Below are 26785 nucleotides of genomic sequence, written 5' to 3'. Positions count from 1 at the left end.
TTTTTCAGCCCTGGTTTATGCGTCTCCAAAAAATTGTAAATGCAATCTCAAATAATGTGAGACAAATTTGCTGTAAAATATGAACTCTTCTCTTTGAAAAATGAAAAGAAAATGTGGAATGATAGGAATGGAGAGACAGTTAGGCTATTTTTTGGGAAGAGAGATGAAAATTGTGCCATGTCTGAATTGAGATACGGCAGCCTTAATAAACATAGGCCAAGTAGCGTAGTACGGTTCTGACTTGTCAATAGTGTTGAGCATTCCGATACTGCAAATATCGGGTATCGGCCGATATTCGCGGTATCGGAATTCCGATACTGAGTTCCGATACTTTTTGCATATCGAATACCGGAATCGGAAGTTCCCATAATGCTATGAGCCAGTTTGATTTGATTCAGCCAATGAGGAATCCTAAGAAGTGTGGGCACATCCTGTTAGGCATGTAGGCATGTTAACTAATGGCATGGCTGTGATTGGCTGCGAGCAGACCACCCAGCTGCTCCTCCCCCTCAGACACATGCTGAACAGTGATCTATGGAAAGTGAAACTAGTGAGGGAGGAGGAAAGGACAAGTTCTCTTTTCAATGCCAGAACACCCCCCCCTGGACGTTTATCTTACAAGCAAGAGATGATATATTGGAAACCATGCAGACTAGCCACAGAAGGTAAATTACTTATTGTCAGCATTCTGCAGCCTAGATATGCACTGAGATTATGTGAAAAGCCCGGACAACCTGTTCTGTTATGTATTTGCGCCAAGTTGGATCGCCCGCCAGGGCTGGTGGGGTACTCAGTACCGGGTCCGTTGGTTTCAATGGGAGATGTCACGGTAGCTGTGACCCGGTCCGTGGCCCTTGGCGTCCATTGTAAATGGGAAATGTTGAACGTGTGGATGATGAATAAAGTTTACGTGTGAATGATTCGTGACGCCACCTGTGGTGTTCGGCAATGAAGATGTTAAGCTGACGCTGCAGACAGATCCTCTGGAACAGATGGTGTGGTGCAGCAATGATGTTGTGGCCCTCCACAGGTAGGGCTGTAGTCCCAGGGCAGTGTAGATGGAGAGGTAGTGAAGAGACGTAGATGGTGCAGTGCCAGGCACAGAGATGTAGCAGTGCTGAGTGTGTTGGCGCAGGGATAACTGGAGGACACCAGGGCATGTAGTTCCAAAGCTTTACTCACAGTCTGTTGTGCATACAGGTGCCCGCATCCATGCCGTGTCCTCCGGGTCAGGGGCTCAGTCAACCTCCAAGCTAGATGAAGCACTCCGTTCCAACACTCCGCCAACATGTGCCTTTTCTGAACGTCTCCCTCTATTGCTACACAACCCCTTTAACATAGTCAATATCTTTGTAACTCCGAACGTCTTAAAAAAAAATTAATTCCTGCTATTCCATTTGATTGGGCTAAACCTCTATGCCTTTAATGTCTCCTCCACCTCCCCCAATACATTCTACATTATTATTAGTTGTTTTCCTTCACGTAGAATTAACCTACAAGGAAAGAAAGGGTTTATTTTAATTCCGATATTTCTGTCCCATTGACTTGCATTGGTTTCCGGTATCGGAATCTGCGATATCCAATACTTTTTGGGTATCGGTCCGATCCAATCCGATCCGATATTTCCCGATATCGGAAGGTATCGCTCAACACTACTTGTCAACGAAATGTAAAAACTAAGCTAGAAAATAAATTCAGTGTAGAATGTGACATATCAGATCAGCACACACTCACCGATGTAAAAAGTTGCTGGAACTTGCTTGTCCCCGATTTGCTGGATCAATAGATTGGAGGTTGTAGGTTCATGTCGTAGCCATAGAGCAACACCAAGGATCACTCCTCCTGCCAGCTAAAAAAAAATTTATGTAATTAATATCAACTAGGACCAATAGAAGTCTTAACTCAAATTCTTCTGAGCTCTATTCAAGGTATAGTTATTATACAAGTTCCATGCATGATGACCAAAAGGAGCACTATGCAAAGTGAGGCGAATTGGAGCAAATTTAGTCATACGTCTTAGTCCATTGGCTTCGACAATGGGTCATGACCACTACACGGGAAAGAGAATATCGCCTCTTCCCAACTGACATGCGTGGCTCTTCTTTTGATTAACCAGCCTTGCTTGATCTCATGGTACCATGACCACGTCCACCGATGCGGGCTAATCAAAAGAAGCGCTACAGTTGTCAGCCGATAATGGGCGTTTCTGGAAAAGGGCCCATAAGGACTAGGCTCCCGCATCAAAGAAAATGTTAAAACATAATTTTACTGTGGAATTAAAAACCTGGTAAGGAAAAGCAAAAAAGATTAAAGGGAACCTGTCACCCCCCGCAGGCATTTTTAAGTAAAAGAGCCACCTTGTGCAGCACTAATGCTGCATTCTGTCAAGGTGGCTCTTTTATTTAGGGTACCTTTCACCGCAGAAATAATCGTTTTTAAAATTGGTCAGACATACCTGATATTTGTCAGGGGGGCAGGTCTTTCCCCATCTGACAGAGATGCCTCACATACATCAGTCATGTATTCCTGCAATGTGTCTCCGCCTCCAAATCTTTATTTTAAAATCCTGGCGCCTGCGCTGGCTGTACTATGTATTCTTGGTTACCGTCGCCTGTCCTCTGTCATGACGTCGGCGGCCAGAGATCCAGCCCCGCAGTCGCTTATGGTTTATTCACACTGCGGGGCAGGAATCTCAGGCATGCGCAGTAGTTATCTGACTGCGGGGCTGGATCTCTTGCGGCCGACGTCATGACAGAGGACGGGCGACGGTAACCAAGAATACATAGTACAGCCGGCGCAGGCGCCAGGATTTGAAAATAAAGATTTGGAGGCGGAGACACAATGCAGGAATACATACGTATGTGAGGCGTCTCTGTCAGATGGGGAAAGACCTGCCCCCCTGACAAATATCAGGTATGTCTGTCCAATTTTAAAAACGATTATTTCTATGGTGCAAGGTACCCTAAATAAAAGAGCCACCTTGACAGAATGCAGCATTAGTGCTGCACAAGGTGGCTCTTTTACTTAAACTGCCTGCGGGGGGTGACAGGTTCCCTTTAAGGATCCATAACTTATGTGTTTAAAGTTAGCAACACTTATTCACAGCTATGAATAAGAGTTGGATTATAGCATTGTATCATTACTATTGGAGCCCAGTTCTCATGTACCCCTCTTCCATTTTTGACCTGGTGTGTTCCTACACTCTTTGCCTCACACTCCAACCAAACAAGGTCTACCAGGTTTCCTTTGTATACAAGTGATTTTCACACTGAATTTTCCTCCTTGGAAGGTGAACTGATACCATTTTTTCTTCTTCCCTACATATTAATGGGAAGTTTTCCTTGTTTCATGCAGTATTCACGTATAGGCTTGGACTGGCCCATAGGAGAGCAGGAGAATCCTTTGGTGGGCTCCAGTGTAGGAGCTGTCACCACCCTCTTATATGAGCAGTACTTGGCATAATATACTTGAATCACTATGTACAGAAAAACAGCAGCATCTTATTCATTTACCAACATACCCACATCATTGTTATATATATTTGTGATTGAGTATAGTGTCATATTTGCATGTAGCTCAAAAGTAGGGCCCTGGAGTTGGTTACTGGTGGACCCTTGGCACCCCAGTCCAACACTGGTCACAGACCATTGCAAGTAGTTGAGAGGCGATTTGCACCAACTCTAATGAGTACCATTAAGAATCAAAACTAAAATCACATAGAACCTGTTCTAAAACATTTACCAAACCTTTTTTGTCACCAAGGAAGAAGGGCACTTGTCTAGGTTGGACCCTTTTATTGCATAAAGTCTTATTTCACCCAACTATTAATCCATACTCTAATTCTGCCCTTAAAATAAAGAGCCAAGGCTTGTGATGAGATCATTGTGTTTGAAAAAAGCACTGCCAACACCACAGAGTTGTTAAAAACATTTTACACGTTAATCTGTCTGACAACGGTGCTAAGTAGTGTTGTCTGCAATGGCATGAATATTCTCAGCAGGTTTACACAGCACTCAGAGCCTTAGTCAATTATCAGCTTGTCGAGTGCATGCTAAATATATTCCTATTTACCTTCCTATACATTCTTACATCCCCTTGGCGAATGTCCATATACTGTGTTCATAGTTAAATGAAAAAATGTCTTCTTATAAATTAGAGTCCTACTCCTCTTAAAGTAAGGCTTTGAAATTGTGTACGTTATCTAAGTGGATGGCCTTTTGGAGAGAATTAATATGCTTGGTTGTGACTAGGGATGAGCGAGCATACTTGTTAGGATTCGGTACTCGGCGAGTAATGCGTTACTTTTTGTACTCGAATCCTCGCGAGCATTTCACTACTCGCCTCACAATATTCGGCACAGCCCGCCCAGTCCCCGCACAGTCCCCGCACAGCCCCGCACAACCCAGCACAGCCCCGCACAGTCCCTGCACAGCCAAGCACAGTCCCACACAGCCCAGCATAGTCCCCGCACAGTACCTGCAAAGCCCTGCACAGTCCCGCACAGCACGGCACAGTCTTTGCACAGGCCAGCACAGTCCCACACAGCCCGGCACAGTCTTCACACAGGCCAGCACAGTCCCACACAGCCCGGCACAGTCTTCACACAGGCCAGCACAGTCCCGCACAGTCCGGCACAGTCCCCGCACAGGCCAGCACAGTCCCACACAGCCCGGCACAGTCTTCACACAGGCCAGCATAGTCCACGCAGCTTGGCACAGTCCCCGCATAGTCCAGTACACTCCCGCACAGCCTGGCACAGTCCCCGCACAGGCCAGCACAGGCCCTGCACAGACCAGCACAGTCCCACATAGCCTGGCACAGTCTTCGCACAGTCCCCACCCAGCCCAGCACAGTCCTTGCCCATTAGTCGCATTTCCCATAGACTTACATTGGACTCGTTACGAGCACCCGAGTATTAGGAGGTACTCGTAACGAGTACAGCGAGTCCGAATACTATACCACTCGCTCATCCCTAGTTGTGAGCTCTTTTAGTGAGGCTTGAGATGAATGGATTAAAATCTGCTCTGCCAGTGGTCCAGAGATGAACCGGAGATGGGAAATGTGGTTTATTGGTTGACGCGTTTCGAAGTGATACTTCTTCATCAAGACAAACCACAATAATCATTGCGGATCTCCAGCAACCTTTTCTATACTTATACAACCCCCCAGGTAAGCATAATTGTCTTTTGTCTCTCTGTTCCTTCTCATGTAAGACCCTTTTGCGTTTATCATCTTTCCAGTTTTTCTTGCTCATGGAGATGATTTTAGCTTGCGTCCGTAACTATAGAATGAAGGGAGGTTATCTCAGATGTCCATGGGGTCTCAAAAGCTTGGGCCAGTGATTTCAAATCAGGCACCCGAGCCATTTATTTCTGAAAAAAAGCAGATCCTCAGTTGCCTGGTCGGAAAATGTAGGAACAGTAAATTCTGATAAGAGGGTAGAGTGCAGCCAATGGATTCCCTCTCCATATTAAGATCATGGGCTTCAGATGAGCAGGCTGGACTTAAGGCAACCTGCTCTGACTTGGAGCATGACATAGGGCTACCATTAGAGAAGCAAAGTTCTACAATATTGTTATCTCTTAACCCCGACATGCCCTGAGACCACATAGAGTTCAGATGTTTGCAGTTTTGCCGAAGAAGATACAGTTGTGGCCAAAAGTATTGACACCCCTGCAATTCTGTCAGATAATACTCAGTTTCTTCCTGAAAATGATTGCAAACACAAATTCTTTGGTATTATTATCTTCATTTAATTTGTCTTAAATGAAAAAACACAAACGAGAATGAAGCAAAAAGCAAAACATTGATCATTTCACACAAAACTCCAAAAATGGGCCAGATAAAAGTATTGGCACCCTCAGCCTAATGCTTGGTTGCACAACCTTTAGCCAAAATAACTGCGACCAACCGCTTCCGGTAATCATCAATGAGTTTCTTACAATGCTCTGCTGGAATTTTAGACCATTCTTCTTTGGCAAACTGCTCCAGGTCCCTGACATTTGAAGGGTGCCTTCTCCAAACTGCCATTTTTAGATCTCTCCACAGGTGTTCTATGGGATTCAGGTCTGGACTCATTGCTGGCCACCTTAGAAGTCTCCAGTGCTTTCTCTCAAACCATTTTCTAGTGCTTTTTGAAGTGTGTTTTGGGTCATTGTCCTGCTGGAAGACCCATGACCTCAGAGGGAGACCCAGCTTTCTCACACTGGGCCCTACATTATGCTGCAAAATTTGTTGGTAGTCTCCTGACTTCATAATGCCATGCACTACTGAGCAGAGGTACAGACAAACATGTCTAGAATATGAGTAGAGTTAGAGTATGTTCCAAGTGTTTGCTTTTTTATTGAATGTTTCCATTGGATACCATGGGAAAACTGCTTGAAATGTTTGATCAGCAGAACGGGACACTTTTATACCCATTATGGAATGGACTGCTACTCCATTCATTGACTGTGAGGTTGCACTGGCTTTTTCCGGCAGAGAATGAATGGCGATATCTTTTTAGTTATCAAAATGCCAGTCTTGATTGCGACCTGAGTGTTTCACTAAGAAAAGTCATTTCTGAAGGCGGTAGCAGCAGTTTTAGAGGGAAAACTAACATCTTGTACAAGGTCATCTGGGGCAGAGATATTATTTTACTGACTCAGTTCCTCTTCCTTGGGAAGGAAGCTGTAAAGTTAGCTTGTTTTTTAAGAAAAGAAAGGCAGGATCATATCTCTCATTACAAGTGACAGTGGGTCAAAGAGTCACGTAGGAGGTAGCCATGATAGTTTACAAAGACCAGGATGCAGTACTTTAAACCCAGGGAAAAGAATTGACCGGAGTCTAAAAATATAGGAATATATCCATACACGCACCAAAATGTTTCAGGATTGTTTAACCCCATAAGGATGCAAACTATTTTGGAAATTTAGTTTTTTTTTTATCTCTCCTTCAAGTGCCGTGACTTTTTGTTTTCCCTCAATATAAGTAAGCATTTGAGGGTTTGTCACACCTTTGAATTGCATTATTCATTTTACCACGTAATGTAATGAAAAACTGGAAAAAAAAAAATTCAAAGTTGTTTGGCTTAAATTTTCACGGTGCTCATTGTGCAGTAAAAATGACCTACTTACAGTGAAACTAAACTTTTAAAGTTTTTATTACTATTTTTAGCGGTTTAAAAAAAATTGGGAAAAAATTGTGAGCATTTTTCAAGAGTCATAACTTGTTTTTATTTTTGGATTGATGTACCTATATGAGGACTTTTTTGCATGTCAAGCTGTAGTTATGATTTTTTTCATTTATAATTTGAATTTTCCTTTTTATTTTACATTTTTTTTAAGTTCCCATTGAGGACTTGAATCTGCAATCTGTTGTATATACTGTAATAGTATACTACTGCTGTATGTATGACAAATCACCATCTCTTATGAGCCTGCTGATGGATTTCAAAGGAGTATCAACAGTGCAGCGATGGAAGCGTTCAGCAGGTCCATGCTATCATGGCAACGGGACTTTATCACAGGGTGTGATTGGGTTGTCTCCTGAGGGAAAGGTTATGGAACATGACAAAGAGTTCAAGGGATTGATTTCCAGATCTCAATCCAGTTGAGAATTTTTGAGATGTGACAAGATCCATGAGGCCACACCTCACTCACGGGACTTAAGAGGGTTTTCCACCTCCAGTTTGACCCCAATCACTGTAAAATACCTAAAATTACAAACCGAGCAGGTTTTCACTCGCCTCTGGTTCAGTGCTGGCTCCTTGAAGCCGCTTATGTCTCAAAACAGCTGCTGAACTCAGCGATTTGCTACAGCGGTGATACATGCTGTTGACGTAATGTGACTGCTACAGCCAAAACACCAAGATTCCAGCAGTAGAGGGGAGCTGATGCTTGACTCTAGAAGGGTGAGACCCCATTCCATTCGTTATCTGAGGTACTTTACATCATTTGGGGTCCACTTTACTAAAAATGGAAACCCCTTTACTCCCAAAGTCTGTTTTCAGCTTCATGACCAGGCCAAATTTTACAATTCTGACCAGCCTCAGATTCTGAGAATGCTTTTGTGACATATTTTGTGGTACTTTATGATATTGGTAACATTTCTTCAACACGGCTTGCGATTTATTTGCGAAAAAAAAACAAAACGGAAATTTGTCAAAAATTTTTGAAAATGTTGCAATTTTCAAACTTTTAGTTTTTATGCCCTTAAATAAGAGAGTTATGTCACACAAAATAGCTAATAAATAACCTTTCCCACATGTTCACTTTACATCAGCACAATTTTTGAAAGATAATTGTTTTGTTAGGAAGTTAGAAGGGTTAAAAGTTGACAAGTGATTTCTGATTTTTCAAACAAAATTTACAAAACCATTTTTTTTTGGTTTAGGGACCACATCACATTTGAAGTGACTTTGAGCGGCCTATATGATAGAAAATACCCAAAAGTGACACCATTCTAAAAACTGCACACTTCAAGGTGTTCAAAACCGAGTTTATTAACCCTTCCGGTGCTTCACAGGAATTAAGGGATTGTGGAAGAAAAAATGAACATTTTTTCACAAAAACTTTAATTTAGACCCAAATTTCTTTATTTTCACAAGGCAAACAGGAAAAAAAAAAGACCCCAAAATTTGTTGTGCAATTTCTCCTGAGCATGCTGATACCCCATATGTGGGAGAAAACCACTGTTTGGGGACACGGCAGGGCTCGGAAATGAAGGAGAACCATTTGACTTTTTAAATATAAAATTTGCTGGAATAATTAGCGGACGCCATGTCATGTTTGGAGAGCCCCTGATGTGCATAAACAGTGGAAACCCCCCACAAGCGACACCCATTTAGAAACTAGACCTCTCAAAGAACCTATCTAGATGTGTGATGAGCACCTTGAACCACCAGGTGCTTCACATGAGTTTATAACGTTGAGCCGTGAAAATTAAAAAAAAATAATCACAGTTTGTCCCACAAAAATGTTAATTTACCCTCATTTTTTTATTTTCACAAGGCTAACAAGAGAAATGGAAGCCTAAGTTTATTTGGCAATTTTTCCTGAGTGCTCAGATATCCTATATGTGGGGGAAAGCTACTGTTTGAGCGCACGGCAGGACTCAGGAAGGAAGGAGTGATGTTTTGGAATGCACACTGTGATGGAATGACCTGGGGGTGTCATGTCGCGTTTACAGTGCCCCTAATGTACAGTGGAAATCCCCCACAAGTGACCCCATTTTGGAAACACAAAAAATTTATTTTAGCCCCAAAATATTTTTTTTTTTGTGAGGGTAACAGTACAAAATAGACCTCCAAAATGTTTGATCAATTTCTCCAGAGTACTTTGATACCCTTCATGTGGTTGAAAACTACGTTTGAGGCACAGTGCACTCTTTGCCTCCTGGAGATTTTCTTAGAATAGTTTGCGGACTTCATATACAGAGTCCCTAAGTGCAAGAAAAGCAAAATCCCCCTCAGATGACCCCATTTTGGAAATTATATGGGTCGCCCTCCCAGGGCTGTGGGGTACTCGGTACCGGGCCGGTATCAGTGGGACGTGTCACAGCAGCGGTGACCCGGACCGTGGCCCTGGGCGCCCAAGTAATAGGAAGATGTGAATGATGGAATGTAGTTAGATGAATAGTTCGTGACACCCCCTGTGGTGCTCGGCAAGGGAGGTGTTAAGCCAACGCTGCATGCAGATCCGCTGGGACTGATGGTATGGTGCAGCAAAGATGTTATAGCCCTCCACAGGCAGGGCTGTTGTCCCAGGGCAGGATAGGTGAAGAGACACTTAGATGGTGTAGTGTTTGGCGCAGAGGGTGTAGCAGTGCCAGGCGGACGGACGCAGTAAGGAATGGAGGACACCAGGGCATGTAGTTCCAAAGCTTTACTCACAGTCTGTAGTGCCCGCTTCTGTGCCGTGTCCTCCGTGTCAGGGACTCAGTCAACCTCCAGGCAAGATGGAATGCTCCCTTCCACGCTCCGCCAACTTATGTGCCTTTTCTGAATGTCTCCTCTATAGCGCCTTTAAGTGTGAAGATCTCCTAGTACTGAGTTACACTGGAGTTCCTCCTGACAGATGTTCCCAAGAACTCTACTTGTACGGCAGACAGCTGTAGCCTGCTTCGGGGACTCTCTACTCCTGAGTCCCGGCTCTCTATCCGTGTTGCTGTTGTGCCCCCAAGCCTTAGATGGGAGTAGTGCATTTACAGCCCACTACTCCACCGGTGTCTGCTGCAGAACCATTAGTGTCCATACAACCTCGGGGACCGGGCCCCGGCCTTGCGCTTAGAACTTTTAGGCAGGGTTCTTCCTCTAACCCATGTCCTTTGTGTTCCCTTTTACTCCTACGTTCCGTACTAGTCTTTCTCTCCTATGGAAGCTCAGGCTTCAGTTCAATGTCTTCCTCCTTCTTTCCTTTCCCGTGCCAGCTGGCTCAGATTACTGAGGCAGCTGCAGCACTCCTTCCTCCATCCCTCTTCCAGGGATCCCCACTCCTCTCCGAGTGGCTTTCTCTCTCAGACTCCCCGTCTGACTGCCCTACTGACTGACTGACCTCTAATCCTAAACCATCCCGCTCTTTTATGTATTCTCAACTCCACCCACCTCTCAGCACGTCTAGTGTTCCAAGCAGGGAACCACCAAAGGTGCTCCGCTTCTCTCTAAGCAAGGAGCCGCAATGTGGTTTTGCTGAACTACTCTATTGTGTGGGGTGCGAGTGTTGGAACGTGGTCAGGAGCCTCCAACTTACCTGGATGGTGGGGTACCACACCTTAGGAGAAGGTGCAGTACCTCTGTGGCGACTGAGCCTCAGGGCGCCACATAACCCCCCGTTAAACACAGCACATCCGCGGGCTGCAAGGTAAACAAAGTTGACAATACAGGAACTTATAAATTTTTGTAATGCTGAATAAACATTTCTTATACTAAACTTCCCAATGTGAGAGGCACTGATTCTTGAACGTTGCAAACAATTCTTAATTAGCTATCTAAAATCCTAAGTTCAAAGTGCAATTTTCCATACAATACTTAATTCAAAGTGCTATTGTCTGTTACTCACTACCACATCAGTATTCTTCATCTTTCCATCTCTAGTGCATGTTTTCTACTTTCTTTCAACTCTGAGCGACAACCGTGGTGCCTGGTTCATCATCTACATTTTCAATTCTTTATTCAACTCTCTCATCTTTTTATTTAAACATTCTTAATTCTATATATAAAAGCCATTTACTCTCATAAGACACATCATTATCAAATACTTCACATTACAACTTTCAATAATTCTTGTAAGTGCTGGACACTGCTCCCAGCTGGGATCTCTTGCAGTGTCCTTTGATTGGAGTCATGCTCCAAATGAGGTAGACGTTATCTTCGCAAAGTGTTCTATGTAAAACCAAGAGAGGGCACCTAAAGAGGTGCAACTATTTACAACTGCAGTTCTGGACCATTCAGGGTTCATGATCTCCTAGTTCAATGGAAAGGCTGCCAACAAAACAGGGCAACACTGAAAAAATAAAACTAAAACATAATGGAAAAAAACAAAGCACAACTGTGCAAATACCCTCCTGGGTAACGAGAGTTAGTTTACTGCAGGTTACTAGTGGTGGTCCCCTCCTGGGGTGCTGGAAGCTGATGACTGGGAACTGCTACCAGATGTGATAAACGCATTGGCAGTCCTCAGGTACTCTTCCTCCAGTGGGGTCAAGCATGTGCTTCTCTTTGCTTTTGGCACACCTTGGCACATGGGGGCAGTAGGTGATTTCTGCCTGCAGGTCTTGATGAGATCCTCCAGGACTCGCCTGATGTTCATCGCGTACCAGCCTCTCAGACCTTCGTGTCTGGTAAATGTTACGTGATCTCCCGGGCTCAGGCTCCTGGCAGGGTGCCCTTTTCTCAAGTGATGCTCCACGTCTCTCTGGTTGAAAAACAGATCGAAGATTCGGCTAGGGTCATGGATAAAGCCGAACCCCCTCTTGTGATTCACATTCAGGACGTGGCCCCAACCTGCTGCATCTCTGGGACCATAATGACCGGCACGGACCCGCTCCTTCCAGTCCAAATCTGGGCCTAGTATCGCTTGCCTGAGCTGCTCCCTCTCCCGGTGTTCAGCTGCCAGTTGCCGGATGGTAGCTTGACAACTAGCCCAGTTCTCCTCATCCTCCCGTTCCTCCCGGGACCGATCTAGGCTGGTTTGGTATCGCGGCACCACCTCCAGGGGCTCCGGTGTTCCCCTCGGGGACTGGTATCCCGGTCCCAGACCAGATCTAGCACGACCTGGCCAGCCAATGCGACCGTGGTACACCCCAGGGCCATCCCAGGTGTCAGGGCATCGGACGTACCTGGAGCCTCCTGGCGGTGTGGTCTCTGCTCCGGTGCCAGTGAAAGCGGGCTGGTGGCGGCGGGTGGTGGCTCCGGGTCCGCGGGGGCCTCCGGTAGGACCTGGGCAGCCGCATCAGGTCCAGGCGGGAGCTCCTCTTCCTCTGCTCCGGCCTCTGGGGCCTCGTACAAGTCTTCCTGTGGCGGCAGCAAGGGGGCTTCGGATGCTGCCGGTGGTGTGATGGCAGCGGCAGGCTCCACGGAATCTGCCTGGGGAAGCTCCGATGCAGCAGTGGCAGTTACCACCAGTGTAGGCCCCTCCCGGGTGTGCTGCCAATTCAGTCTCCACAAGGCCTCCTGCCTCAGTTGCAAGCTGCGCGTCAGCTGGGCTATTTCCTCCTCCAACTGCTGGCGATTCATCTCGGACACTGGGTTGGAGCCTTCAGCCATGGCGCCGGGGAGATCCACTTCCCCGCGCTCCGCAGGCCTCCTCCCATCTCTCTCCAAGATGGCGCTCTGGCGTTCTCCCTCCTTTCTCGGCCACTTTCCCACAACTGGCTTCTACCCCTCCTTCTTGGAGCGGCGTCTTCTTCCAGTGCTTCCATACCAAGCCAGTATACGAACCCCTCGGGGGGTGGGCCATGTTGCTGTCACATAGTAATTCAGGCAGGGGAGGCTCAAGACTGTTCGCGGTCTTTTCCTAGGACCTCCCATATCGTCACGCCCTTCTTCTCCGCGCCAGCGGCCATTTTTGATGTTCATTTTACAGTCTATTAAAGTGGGTCTTCTGCACATTCTCAAAAGTTTTATGTCCAACAAATCTTTGGCACACAGAACCCGATGGCATCAGGTCTCGTCATCCTGTTCGTGACACCAAGTTGGGTCGCCCTCCCAGGGCTGTGGGGTACTCGGTACCGGCCCGGTATCAGTGGGACGTGTCACAGCAGCAGTGACCCGGACCGTGGCCCTGGGTGCCCAAGTAATAGGAAGATGTGAATGGTGGAATGTAGTTAGATGAATAGTTTGTGACGCCACCTGTGGAGCTCGGCAAGGGAGGTGTTAAGCCGACGCTGCATGCAGATCTGCTGGTATGGTGCAGCAAAGATGTTATAGCCCTCCACAGGCAGGGCTGTTGTCCCAGGGCAGGATAGGTGAAGAGACACTTAGATGGTGTAGTGTTTGGCGCAGGGGGTGTAGCAGTGCCAGGCAGACGGACGCAGTAAGGAATGGAGGACACCAGGGCATGTAGTTCCAAAGCTTAACTCACAGTCTGTAGTGCCCGCTTCTGTGCTGTGTCCTCCGGGTCAGGGATTCAGTCAACCTCCAGGCAAGATGGAATGCTCCCTTCCACGCTCCGCCAACTTATGTGCCTTTTCTGAACGTCTCCTCTATAGCGCCTTTAAGTGTGAAGATCTCCTAGTACTGAGTTACACTGGAGTTCCTCCTGACAGATGTTCCCAAGAACTCTACTTGTACGGCAGACAGCTGTAGCCTGCTTCGGGGACTCTCTACTCCTGAGTCCCGGCTCTCTATCCGTGTTGCTGTTGTGCCCCCAAGCCTTAGATGGGAGTAGTGCATTTACAGCCCACTACTCCACCGGTGTCTGCTGCAGAACCATTAGTGTCCATACAACCTCGGGGACCGGGCCCCGGCCTTGCGCTTAGAACTTCTAGGCAGGGTTCTTCCTCTAACCCACTTCCTCTGTATTCCCTTTTACTCCTACATTCCGTACTAGTCTTTCTCTCCTATGGAAGCTCAGGCTTCAGTTCAATGTCTTTCTCCTTCTTTCCTTTCCCGTGCCAGCTGGCTCAGATCACTGAGGCAGCTGCAGCACTCCTTCCTCCATCCCTCTTCCAGGGATCCCCACTCCTCTCCGAGTGGCTTCCTCTCTCAAACTCCCCGTCTGACTGCCCTACTGACTGATTGACCTCTAATCCTCAACCTTCCCGCTCTTTTATGTATTCTCAACTCCACCCACCTCCCAGCACGTCTAGTGTTCCAAGCAGGGAACCACCAAAGGTGCTCCGCTTCTCTCTAAGCAAGGAGCCGCAATGTGGTTTTGCTGAACTACTCTATTGTGTGGGGTGCGAGTGTTGGAGCGTGGTCAGGAGCCTCCAACTTACCTGGATGGTAGGGCACCACACCTTAGGAGAAGGTGCAGTACCTCTGTGGCGACTGAGCCTCAGGGGCGCCACATATACCCCTTTGGGAATTTCTCTACAAGTGTAGTGACATTGTTTTCCAGAAAGAATGAGCAGTAGATGCTGCTGAGAGAAAATTGCAAACTGCCGTTGTGGTGACCAGTACGTTGTGGTGTCCAGCTTGTGCTTGTGGCGACATGCACCTGTAAATTAGGTGGGCTGTCATTGCTACAGAAATGCCAATCATGCCTTAGGCACACGGAAGCTCAGAAGGAAAGGGAGCATTTGGATTTGCTGAATTGCTTTTGGGGGGCGAAGAGCCATTTAGCTTTTTCAGAGCCTTTGTAATACCAGTAACATGGAAGCCCCCTACATTTCCGATAGCAGATGACGAACCTGAGTGTGGACTTGCTTTTTTTGTGAATTGATTTGAAGCTTTTTTGGAAACATTTTGAATAACATTTAGCACTTACTTTGGGATTTCCATCTAAATCTCTAAGTGACATGATTCAGATGAAACCCCGAGGGATCCATTTACTATAATGAGGCAGCAGAATTACTCTGGACTCTGTCTGGCCTTTGTTCAGCAGTGTCCCTTTCAGAAGTGCACAAAACTGTGGCGATTTCGCTTTTATGCATGCCTATAAAGACGGCTAGCGCAAGATCATAGGCGGCCAGATGACATCCCCAGTGCCTCCATATGCCTCATTGTAGGGAATCTTCCACCAGGGGTTCCATCTCAATCACGTTTTTCAGAGATTTACATGAAACATTGATGCCAGCGCTCATTGCAGAGCTCAGGGTAAATGTGAGCCTTACCGCGATCTTTGGGAGGCAGAATGAACAAATCAACAGTAGGTGAAGAATTGGTTTTATTTATTTTTAACTCCGTTCCTCGTGCACTATTAGCGATTAGATGGCCTTAGTCTTCGGGTTGGTGCAATTAGAGTCATCCCAGATTTATATAGCTTTTTTATGTTTGGCTTCTGTCACACACTAAAAGAGCTATAATTTTTCCATATTTCTACCAAGTTGAAGTTTTTATAGGTACCGTTTTTGGGCACATGAAGTTTTTTAATTGCTTTCTATTTTGATTTTTGGGAGGCAGAATGAACAAAAACCAGCAATTCAGGTAATGTTTTTTTTTTTTTTTTTTAATGCCGTTTCATGTGTGCTAAAATTGATAAGGCAGCTTTATTCTTTGGGTCAGTGCGATTACAGTAATACCACATTTATATGGGTTTTTTATGTTTTGGTGCTTTAACACAATAGAAACAATTTTATAGAAAAAATTATTATTTTTGCATTGCTTCAATTTGAGAGCTCTAACTTTTCATTTTATGCCTGTTGAAGCTACATACCAGCTTGCTTTTTGCAGGACAAGGTGACGTTTTCAGCTTTACCATTTTTATTTACATTCATCTTTTTTATCACGTTTTATTCCACTTTTTGCTTGGCAATATGATGAAAAGCATTTTTTTGGCTCTCTTTTTTACTTACTTTTTTGCGGTGTTCATTGAAGGGGTTAATTAGTAGGATAGTTTTATGGGGCAGGTCGTACCGGATGCGACTTTACCAAACGTGTACTTTTTTGTTTTGTTTTCTTTCCATAAAAATAGAAATTTATCAGTACAATATTTTTTTTAATTATTTTCTGATTTTTTTTTTAAATATTTTTTTTACTTTTTTACTTTTTCCTACCACAGGACTTTCACTTTCAGCAGCCTAGTAGGCTGATCGTTGTTATAATCAATTGCAATGCACAAGCATTGCAATGTATTATAACTGTCAGGGCTGCACTTGCACAACCCCCTTAGACCGAACTTTGACCATGGTCTGAGGGGCTTGCCATAGCCTGGTGACCCGGATGTTGTCATGGCGACATGGGGTCACTATGGCAACAATCAGTCCCCCACGTTAACGTCCAGGGGGTGCTGATCATAATGCAGAGGGGGCTCTCTCCCTCTGCATGCTTGCTAAATGCTGCGATCACTAGCAATCATAGTATTTAGGAGGTTAAAGTTCCGGGAGCTGTACAGGTACTGCTCCTGCACTGAGTGCCGGGTATCAGATGTCAGAATCAGCTGACAGCCAGCGGCGATCGTGTGATCACAGCCTCTGTGTGGACAAAGTTGCTCAGTACATCCAAAGTCAGTAAGTATCAACCGACCAAGACGTACTGAGTACATCCAAGGTGGTGAAGGGGTTAAAGGATCCACTGCTAATATGATGGCATGATGGGTAGCATATGTGTGTGTACACATATATAATATACAGGACCGGTTTTAGACAAAGTGGGGGGCCCTGGGCAAAAGATTAAAGTGGGGTCCCAAATGCTAACATATTGCACCATCACACAGAAACAGTTTGGTTGTAGTTACATGCACTGAGTTCAGGCCGCTAAACGAGCGTGATCGACAATATTGAAGTTGTTCAACGCTTATTTCCCGGCCTCTTTACACTGGCTGAATATAACAATCACTAGACCATATGGTATCATATTATCAGAAGCATATCTGCAGTTTTCTCCAGGTGATGTGCTGCTGAGAACAATGATTTTTGTTCCGGCATAAACAATCCAATCAATTGATGAATAGGCAGTATTGTACTCGTTTAGTATAATCCACCCCGTAGTGCTTCTTAGAGTATAATACACCCCATTGTCCTCCACATAGTACAATGCAGAATCCACAGGAGAATAATTCAGCCTCCACAGGAGAATAATGCAGCCCCCACAGGAGTATAATGCAGGTCCCAAAGGAGTAAAATGCAGCTTCCACGGGAGTATAATGTAGCCCCCACAGCAGTATAATGCAGCCCAATTAGAGTATAATGCAGCCCCCATATATAGAGATGAGCGACTTTGCCTTTTTTCGGGTCGAGTCGGGTTTCATGAAACCCGACTTTCTCAAAAGTCGAGTCGAACGAAATCGGCCGATTATCGTGAAAAGTCGAAGGCCGACTGAAACACGTAACCCAATACAAGTCAATGGGGAAGAAAAGTCGGCAGTGAGAGGAGGACAGCAAACACACCTACAGTGTCCTTTTTAATGCCAAAAACATCAATTCTTATTACTTAAGCTTGTCAACCTTAATACGCTATAATAATAGTTAGGCATTGAAAACTAGGGGTTATTTGGCTAAAGTTGGGGGGGGGTAGGGCTGGCTCCAGATTTTCGTGGGCCCAGGGCCAAAGAGTGTCAATGGGTTCCTTTAACACATGCCACAATTCATGATCCTCTGATACGGCAGAGAAATAGCGGTATAGTACAATGAAAAATATTTCACTTCTTACATCTCATGACTGATATCCATTTTAAATTCTCGAATAGCTCCAAAAACGGACAGTATATTACTCCATACAGTATTATGGCCACCGCATAGTGCGCTATACAGAGTAATGAGGCCCATATATTTCTCCATACAGAATCATTGGTCTCATATAATGTTTGAAACAGTATATGATGAGCTCCACATAATGCTACAGTATATGTTGGTCCCCATGGATGAAGCTCCACTGTGTTATGGGCCCAAATAATGCTTCATATATAATGGGCCCCATTTCTAATGCTCCAGTGCATAATGGGCCCTATAAATGCTGCTCCAGTGTCTGATGTCCACCTTTGGAATGCTCCAGTGTATGGTGGGCCTCATATATCATTCTCTAGAGTATAGTGCTCCCCAAAAATAGCTGTCCCAACATTGAAAACAATTAAATAAGTCTCCTCGCTAGGGAATCCCTGTACTAGTCTGGACTCCTCGTCATTCCCATGTTCCATCTCACTGCACTTGGACAGTTTAGGCAGAGGGCGTACAGATGTGATGTCATCGCGCTCTCTGACCAGAATGTCACTGTCAGGAAACGCGGAAGACGTCACGGCGGTGGAGCAGGGAGAGGTAAGTATTTCAGCTTTGCAAGTGCTTTGATCCTGAGCAAGCAGGGGGGGCCCACTCGTTGGCGACGGCACTGGCACAGGGCCCCTCATAATACGCTGGTGTGTCTGACGGCGGGTGTGCACCCCCACCGTCAGAGACACTTGATTCTACTATGAGGGACCTTGTGCCAGTGCCAAACAGTGTGCCCACCCACCTGTCCAGGGCAACGGCACTCGCACGGGTGCGTGCGCCAGGTGGTGACCCCGGCCCTGTGGGGGGAGGCAGCCCAGTTAGGAAGGTGAAAAAATTGGCATATGTTGATGTTGGACATTCAGCAGCTGCAAATGGAGTAATTGGAGAAGTCCGCGGAAGAGGAGGACAAAAGCAAGCCATTTTTCTGGCAACCTACGTGTCAGCAGGGGAGGGTGGCACAAAATCCTTTGAAACCCATGCATGGTTCATTTTAATGAAGGTTAGATCATCAACATTTTGGGTCGACAGACGGGTCCTTTTTTCTGTCAGGATTGATCCAGCAGCACTGAAGACTCGTTCAGATATCACACTAGCAGCAGGGCAAGCAAGCTCCTGTAAGGCATATTGTGCCAATTCAGGCCAGGTGTCAAGTTTACTGGCCCAATAGTCAAAGGGGAATGACTGGTGAGGGAGAACATCGATATGGGAGGAGAAGTAGTTTGTTACCATAGTTGACAACTGCTGTCTCCTGTCACTTTCGATCGATGCAGTATTACCAGTTGTGTGAGCGGTACTTGAAAAATCAGTCCACAACATGGTCAAGTGAGGCCGTACTGGGCCGCAGGCCATCAAAGGGAGGACGACATGACAGGATTGAGGGGAACTATAGGAAGGTGACATGTAAAGAAAGGGTTAAATGTTTGAATAATAACAAGGGGACGAGGCTTTGGAGGGGTAGGAGGGGCACAGGAGGGAGGTGGGGGGGACTATAAGAGGGGGTCACCATCTTAGTGGGGCAACCATTTTAGGTGCCCCATTACAGTAGGAGCAAGCTCAGATCCTACCTTAAATCATGGACGTTGAAGCGATCCTTCAGCAGCTGAGAACGGCTGCGAGCTCCAGGGGCGCAGGATGGCTGCAGGCATCACTACAGGGCCTGTTGCAGGAAGGGGGGACCACTCATCCACAAAGTCAGGGCAACGGGCGACGGCCTCGGAGAGCCAGGCCTCCGGAGCGCCTCAGCCCAGAGGTAACCCCCCCCCGGGTCCGGCGCCGTGTTAGGAGCCCCTCCGGGGACCCTCCAGCTGGTGCCTCGTGCCGCAGGCCTTGGACACGGGGACTGAGAGTTGGGAGGAATCCTGTGTCGAGGCGGGACCTGCAGCGGGGGGAGGTGTCGGCTTCCCCCTCCACACATTCGTCTATGGCCGCTGGGGAACCTGGAGATGGTGCGGCTGGTGCCCAGCAAGGAAAGAGTGCAGCTCGGCAGAATTGCCAGGGAGCACAGGGGCCGGTTTCCACGGTGCCTTCACCTGGGAGCAGGAGGGGAGGATCCGCCCACACAGCAGCTGCGCATGGGGACAGGAGAGCAGAGAGAGCAGGACCACCCAGTGTGCACCAGGCTGCACGGCTGAACGAGGGGACGGCTGCGCTGGGGGAAGGGAGCGCTGAGCCAGCAGGACAATCCAGCGTGCACCAGGCTGCACGGCTGACTGAGAGGACTGCAGCTTTACATAATCAACAACACAGAGCTGCTGGTGACTGGCAGAGTGCTACACCCGCCCACCATATGGCTGCTGCTGCTACTGCTGCAGTGATTCTGGGAGATAGACAAAGCCTTATGCCTGAGTGGGATAGTGGAGAGGGTGGGGGTGCAGGGTATCAAGGGGGTTTCCAGCATGAAGGGGGGTGCTGCAGCTGGGAGGGGGGTGGTGGGTCCCATGGCCCATGGACAGCATACTACTTACCCAGCGCTGTCAGGGAGACAGGATGGGTCAAGTCAGCGTCTGACGCCCACGATGGACGCAGCGGTCACACCTGGCCGGCTGCATGGAGCTCCGCCGGAAGCTATTGCCATGGGCAGAAGATCGTCAGGCGTGGACCAAGGACATCAGGACCCCGGATCGGCGGCCGCTGGGAACACAGCACCCAGGCAGCTAGGTGAGAGGAACTCCGTAAATTACTTGCAGCCGTCATTAGCCTCTTATGTGAATGCGCGTGGGGAATTGTCTGCGGGGGGAGCTAGTGCCGGCATGGGGTTGTTTTTTCAAGGTCTGAGAGAATTGGTTAGATCATGGGATGCGGGGAGAGGTCTGGGGGAGCCGTCGCCGCTGTCAGCTTGGCTAGGGCCAACGAGGGATAGGGAGTTACCGGAGAGCAGAGTTTCCACGGGTCCATTATCAGGGAGTAACGGGCCGCCGAATTCATTAGGGCCAATACCAGGCGCTGAGGTGCGGGAGATACTGGTGGGGGTCGAGTCAGTGGGAAGAGGGGCGATAGGCGAGGGGGGTGAGAAGGAAAAAGATGACGCTGTGCGCTTAGATGACGCTGCGAAAGGGGAGGTGTACGTTTGTTTTGAAGGGCCTTTAGGGGCGCACTTGAAGCAGGAGGTTAGGGAAAGGATTTGGAAGGGGGAGTACGTGGAAATTTTTTCATTGCTCCCATTGGATCGCTTTAACTTGGACAGGGTTCGGAGGGATGATTCTAAAAAAGAGGATGAGGAAAAGAGGAGGTTTCGGCTCATCCCCCGAACATTCTCAAATTGGTTGCAGGCATTTGCTATACTAGCTAGTGTAATTGGGGAGAAGTCACCGGAAAATTGTTCATCCCTTTTTTGTTATATGGATGCCATTGGGGAGGCTTACAGAGTGTATGGGGGTCAAGGTTGGCTTAGGTATGATGAACAATTCTGCCAGCAGAAGGCAGTTAGACCTAGTATCCGCTGGGACCACAAGGATATAGCACTATGGATGAGAGTAACGGCTCCAGTCAAATCAGGACAGGGAACACAGCTTTTTTCTGGGGGCACCGGGGGTTCGGGGCAGTCAGGGCACTCGGTGGCATTGCAAAAGGGACTGTGCTTCTCCTTTAACGACGGCATTTGTAAATTCGGGACAAAATGTAAGTTCAAACATGAGTGTTCTTCATGTGGAGGCAGCCACGGGGCGGCAAAGTGCTTTAGGAGTGGGAAACAAAGAGGGTCTGATGGATTTGAAAAAAGGGGTGACTCCAGTGCGCCTGTCAGAGATGGTGCAGTATCTAAATGAGTACCCGGATAAAGAGGCAGCGGTTTTGTTACGTGATGGTTTTTGGGATGGGTTTCGGATCCCCTTTGTTGATGTTGAGGTGAAGTTGTCAACCAAGAATTTGAAGTCGGCCAGAGAATTCCCTGAAGTGGTCACAGAAAAGTTGACTAAAGAGGTAGCCTTGGGGAGGATGGCCGGGCCGTTTGGATCCCCGCCAGCGGTTAACTTGAGAGTTTCACCATTGGGGGTAGTGCCTAAAAAGGAGCCGAACAAGTTCAGGTTGATACATCATCTCTCATTCCCAAAGGGTTTGTCAGTTAATGATGGGATCGACCCGCTGATGTGTTCAGTTTCATACACATCATTTGATTTGGCATTGAGTTGGGTCAGGGAATGCGGCCAGGGAGCCCAGTTGGCAAAGACGGACATTGAAGCGGCTTTTCGCTTGCTTCCGGTTCACCCGGACAGCATGCACTTGTTGGGGTGTTTTTGGAACGGGGGGTTTTATGTTGATCGTTGTTTGCCGATGGAGTGTTCGTTGTCATGTGCGTATTTTGAAACGTTTAGCACATTTTTGTTTATGGGTTCGGCGCAGTCGAATGCGTGTTCTGTTTTGCTTCACACAATGGAGAGCGTGGCAAAAAAATTTGGAGTCCCATTGGCGGCGGAAAAAACCGTAGGCCCAGTCACATCACTGAGTTTCTTGGGTATCGAGATTGATTCCGTTGCTATGGAATGTAGGATCCCAGAGGATAAGGTTTTGGATATGAGGGCTGCGGTAAACTGGATGTGTGGTTTGAAGAAGGCAACGTTGAGAGAGGTTCAATCGCTGCTTGGCAAGCTTAATTTTGCTTGTCGGATTATGCCAATGGGGAGAGCCTTTTGCAGGAGGCTTTCTTTGGCTACAGTTGGGATTACATCGCATTTTATACGGCTGAGAAGGGAGTTGAAAGCTGACCTCAGAGTTTGGGCGCTTTTTTTGGAATCTTACAACGGGAAGTCGATTTGGATGGCACCAGTGGTGTCGGCTGACTCACTGGGTATGCTAATTTCAACCGGTAATCAAGGTTTTTGCTTATTTTTTCGCGGTATGTGGTTGGTGGAACGATGGCCAACGGAGTTGATGGCCAATCAGGTCGTGTGTGAGATCTTCACGGTGGTGGTGGCTCTATCATTATGGGGAAAGTTGGTATGCAACAAAAAAATTTGTTTCCATTGCGAGTCGTTGGGAGCGGTAAAGACCATAAATTCATTGTCATCCCCCGATCAGATCGTTGTCAAGATTTTGCAGCACTTGGTGTGGGTGGGTTTGAGTTGCAACCTCTGGGTTGTGGCCGAGTCCCAACCTACAGTAAGGTATCCTATTCTTGAAGCTCTTTTTTGTTCGCAGTGGGATCGATTTCGGGAATTGGCGCCTCAAGCGGAATCCACGGGGTTGGTCTGCCCGGAGGAATTATGGAGCCTTCTGTCAGGGCAGTAAGAGAATTGTTTTACAGGTCGCTGGCAGCGGGAACATGGTCTCATTATTCCAAAACTTGGCGTGTTTGGGAAGATTGGAAGCTAAAGTTAGGTGGGGGCTTGGAAGATGAGAGCAAATTACTGTTATTATTGGGTCATAGTTGGGAATCGGGTTGGTCGGTTCCGAAGCTTAATCATTTTTTGTCAGGATTGGCTTTTGGTTTTAAGTTTAGAGGGTTGAGGGACCTAACTAAGTCATTTATGGTTTTGCAAGCAGTAAAGGGATGGAGGAGAAACTGGAGGGTTTCGGACAGGAGGCATCCGGTATTTTATGAGGTACTGTTAGTATTAGGCGAGCATCTGAAAGATGTATGTGCCTCGCTGGAGGAGGTTGTCTTGTTTAAATTGGCATTTTCTTTGGCGTTCTTCGGGGCATTTCGGTTGGGGAATTGGTGAGTCCTTCCTGTTTTAAAAAAGGGGGGCTGCTTAGACAAGATGTGGACGTGTTTGGGGATCGGTTGGAAATAACTCTGCGGTTTTCTAAGACGGATAGGGATGGTAAAGGTTGTAGGGTGGTACTTTTTGAGGTGAGCGGGTCTCCGTTATGCCCTGTGAGTTGCATCAGGATTTTCGGAACAGGAGGGAGATCGTTTACAGACCCGTTGTTGGTTCATGGAGATGGTTCATTCCTGTCTCGCTTTCAATTCGTAACGATATTCAGGCGGTGTTTGGAAAGACGGGGCTTGCCAGCAAGGGAATACAGTGGTCACTCATTTCGGATTGGGGCGGCTACGGAGGCCGCAAGGAGGGGATTGGGAGAGGACATGGTAAGAAGGATTGGTCGGTGGGAATCGGTGAGGTTTCGTTCATATGTACGCCCTAATTTGGTTTAGTGTTTGTCCATAAGGTCTACTTATTGTGGTTATGGTGTTTTGTTTTCTTATTTGTTTCAGAGTCGGGACAGCTGCTCGTGTGGATAATGGGTCACTCTTTTGTATTCTGGGCAGCGTTGAGAGCTGATGTCCGTCCGGATGGGAGGCAGCTTGGTGTGCCAAGGACTTTAGTAATCTTGAGATGGATCGGTAAACGGGGCATGGTGTGGAAGCAGCTATTACCTGAGTTTCATAGGTTCGTTCGCCTAGATCGAGTTCCAGAGGTGCTGCTAATCCATTTAGGGGGTAACGATTTGGGGAAGCGTCCATGCAGGGATCTAATAAGGGATATTGAGTTTGACATGTTGAGGCTGTGGTCCATGTTTCCCAAGCTTTTGGTGGTCTGGTCGGACATCGTCCCCAGGAAGGTGTGGCGCGGGGCGAGATCGGTCCGAGGGGTGAATAAGGCTAGGATAAAGGTTAATTGCACAGTGTCCCGTTTTATGGCAAGGAATGGGGCAATAGTGGTGCGCCACATGGATTTGGAATCGGGGGAAGGGGATTATTGGAGGAAGGATGGGATTCATCTGAATGCAATCGGATTGGACTTATGGTGTTTGGCAATCCAAGAGGGCATAGAGAAAGGCTTAAAAGTGTGGCGGGACACAAATGTTTGAGGGGTCAGAACATTTGCGTTGGTGGCGTGGCGGGAGTGGTCCTCGAGGTTGGTGGTGCCACGAAACGGCGGTTTGGAGGGGGGGGATCTGTAAGGTCCTGGACTCCCCCTTGGGCGGATTAGTGTGGAACAGAACATAATGGTCACACTGAGGAATGGAAGCGGAAATACGCGGGTATTTCGGGCGGATATTGTCCGGTTGAGTCTATTAGGGTCTCTGAGCTGGTGCTTCACGGCTAGAGGCAGGACTCGTACTGGGGACAAGGTTTATGGGGTCATTGACCTGTGGCAGTTACAATTTTAGGGCCTCGAGGACCGCCCCTCCTTTGGGAACATTGTTTTGTAAATGTTTTGTTAAAATGTTAATAAAAGGCTGCTGTGGCCAATTTATCCAATAAAGGTGTGCGAGTCATCATTTAATGGGTTCGGCAATCATAAAGTAGATGGGGGATTCTATAGGTATCGCGAATACCCATTGTCAAGTGAGGCCGTACTGGGCCGCAGGCCATCAAAGGGAGGACGACATGACAGGGTTGAGGGGAACTATAGGAAGGTGACATGTAAAGAAAGGGTTAAATGTTTGAATAATAACAAGGGGACGAGGCTTTGGAGGGGTAGGAGGGGCACAGGAGGGAGGTGGGGGGGACTATAAGAGGGGGTCACCATCTTAGTGGGGCAACCATTTTAGGTGCCCCATTACAGTAGGAACAAGCTCCCACCCGCCCGTGTTTATGTGGTTATGGTGGAATTGTCTACAGGATCCATAGATATGGGGAGTATAGTGGGCTAAGAATTCTGATTTCCTAACAAATGTTTTGCATTTCTGTATATTTGTCATGGCAGCTCGGCGTGGCGGGAGTGGTCCTCGAGGTTGGTGGTGCCACGAAACGGCGGTTTGGAGGGGGGGGATCTGTAAGGTCCTGGACTCCCCCTTGGGCGGATTAATGTGGAACAGAACATAATGGTCACACTGAGGAATGGAAGCGGAAATACGCGGGTATTTCGGGCGGATATTGTCCGGTTGAGTCTATTAGGGTCTCTGAGCTGGTGCTTCACGGCTAGAAGCAGTACTCGTACTGGGGACAAGGTTTATGGGGTCATTGACCTGTGGCAGTTACAATTTTAGGGCCTCGAGGACCGCCCCTCCTTTGGGAACATTGTTTTGTAAATGTTTTGTTAAAATGTTAATAAAAGGCTGCTGTGGCCAATTTATCTAATAAAGGTGTGCGAGTCATCATTTAATGGGTTCGGCAATCATAAAGTAGATGGGGGATTCTATAGGTATCGCGAATACCCATTGTCATGAAACCCCTGTGTCCAACGCCGCTTTGGCTGTGTGCACCACGAACACCTCTTCCATGTTGCCACCTACGGCTTGTTGGAAAAACATCACCGCCGCTGTGTGCTGGGAATGCCTCAAGCAAACGGTTTACCAGAGTTGCTTGTTTGTTAGCCAATATTAGCTTTAGGTTCTCCTGTGGCATGATGTTTTGGAATTTGCCTTTATAGCGTGGATCCAGGATGCTGGCCAACCAGTAGTCGTCATCGTTCATCATTTTGGCAATGCGGGGGTCCCTTTTTAGGATCTGCAAGGCATAATCACACATGTGGGCCAATGTTCCAGGTGTCAATGATGCACTGTGAGTGCTTGGTGGAGGAGCACTTTCTGGCAAATCCACATCCCTCCAGTCACGCACAAACCCTGTACCTGACCTTGCCACGCCAACATTTTTTTCTTGCCCTCTGAGAAGCATCCTCCTCCCCAAAATAATCATCCCCATCATCCTCCTCCTCCTCTTCCTCTTCTTCCTCCACCTCGTCCACGAGACTTCCCTGACCAGAAAATGGCTGACTGTCATCAAGGCTTCCCTCCTCCTCAGTTGCAGACGCCTGCTCCTTAACGTGCGTCAAAGTTTGCATGAGCAGACGCATAAGTGGGATGCTCATGCATATGATGGCGTCGTCTGCGCTTACCAGCTGTGTGCATTCCTCAAAACACTGAAGGACTTTACAGAGGTCTTTCAGCTTCGACCACTGCACACCAGACAACTCCATGTCTGCCTGCAAACTGCCTGCCCGTGTATCCTCCCACAAAAGAATTACAGCCTGCCACTGTTCGCACAGCCTTTGAACCATATGCAGGGTGGAGTTCCGCCTTGTTGCAACGTCGATAATTAGGCGGTGCTTGGGAAGGTGGAGCAATCGCTGCAGCTTCTGCATACGACTGGCGTGATCGGGCGACCGACGGATGTGCG

The 26785-nt window shown here is 47.4% G+C and overlaps 1 protein-coding gene and 1 pseudogene across 1 annotated transcript in view; one reads left to right on the top strand and one right to left on the bottom strand.

Moving 5' to 3' along the window:
• The window catches only part of CD81 (CD81 molecule), an 85760-nt gene that overhangs the window by 15740 nt on the left and 43235 nt on the right, over positions 1–26785 (bottom strand). The window contains exon 2 of the mRNA XM_073574056.1: positions 1735–1849. Coding sequence (XP_073430157.1) covers positions 1735–1849 — 115 coding nt within the window. The remainder of the gene's footprint in view (positions 1–1734; positions 1850–26785) is intronic.
• On the top strand, positions 22896–25122 carry LOC141088112 (uncharacterized; annotated as a pseudogene).

Source organism: Dendrobates tinctorius, unplaced genomic scaffold (assembly GCF_039654945.1).
Source record: "Dendrobates tinctorius isolate UK_male_01 unplaced genomic scaffold, ASM3965494v1 ptg000037l, whole genome shotgun sequence".
Classification (NCBI taxonomy): domain Eukaryota; kingdom Metazoa; phylum Chordata; class Amphibia; order Anura; family Dendrobatidae; genus Dendrobates; species Dendrobates tinctorius.
Note: the sequence above shows the minus strand (reverse complement) of the source record. Positions and strands in the feature narration are given on the sequence as shown.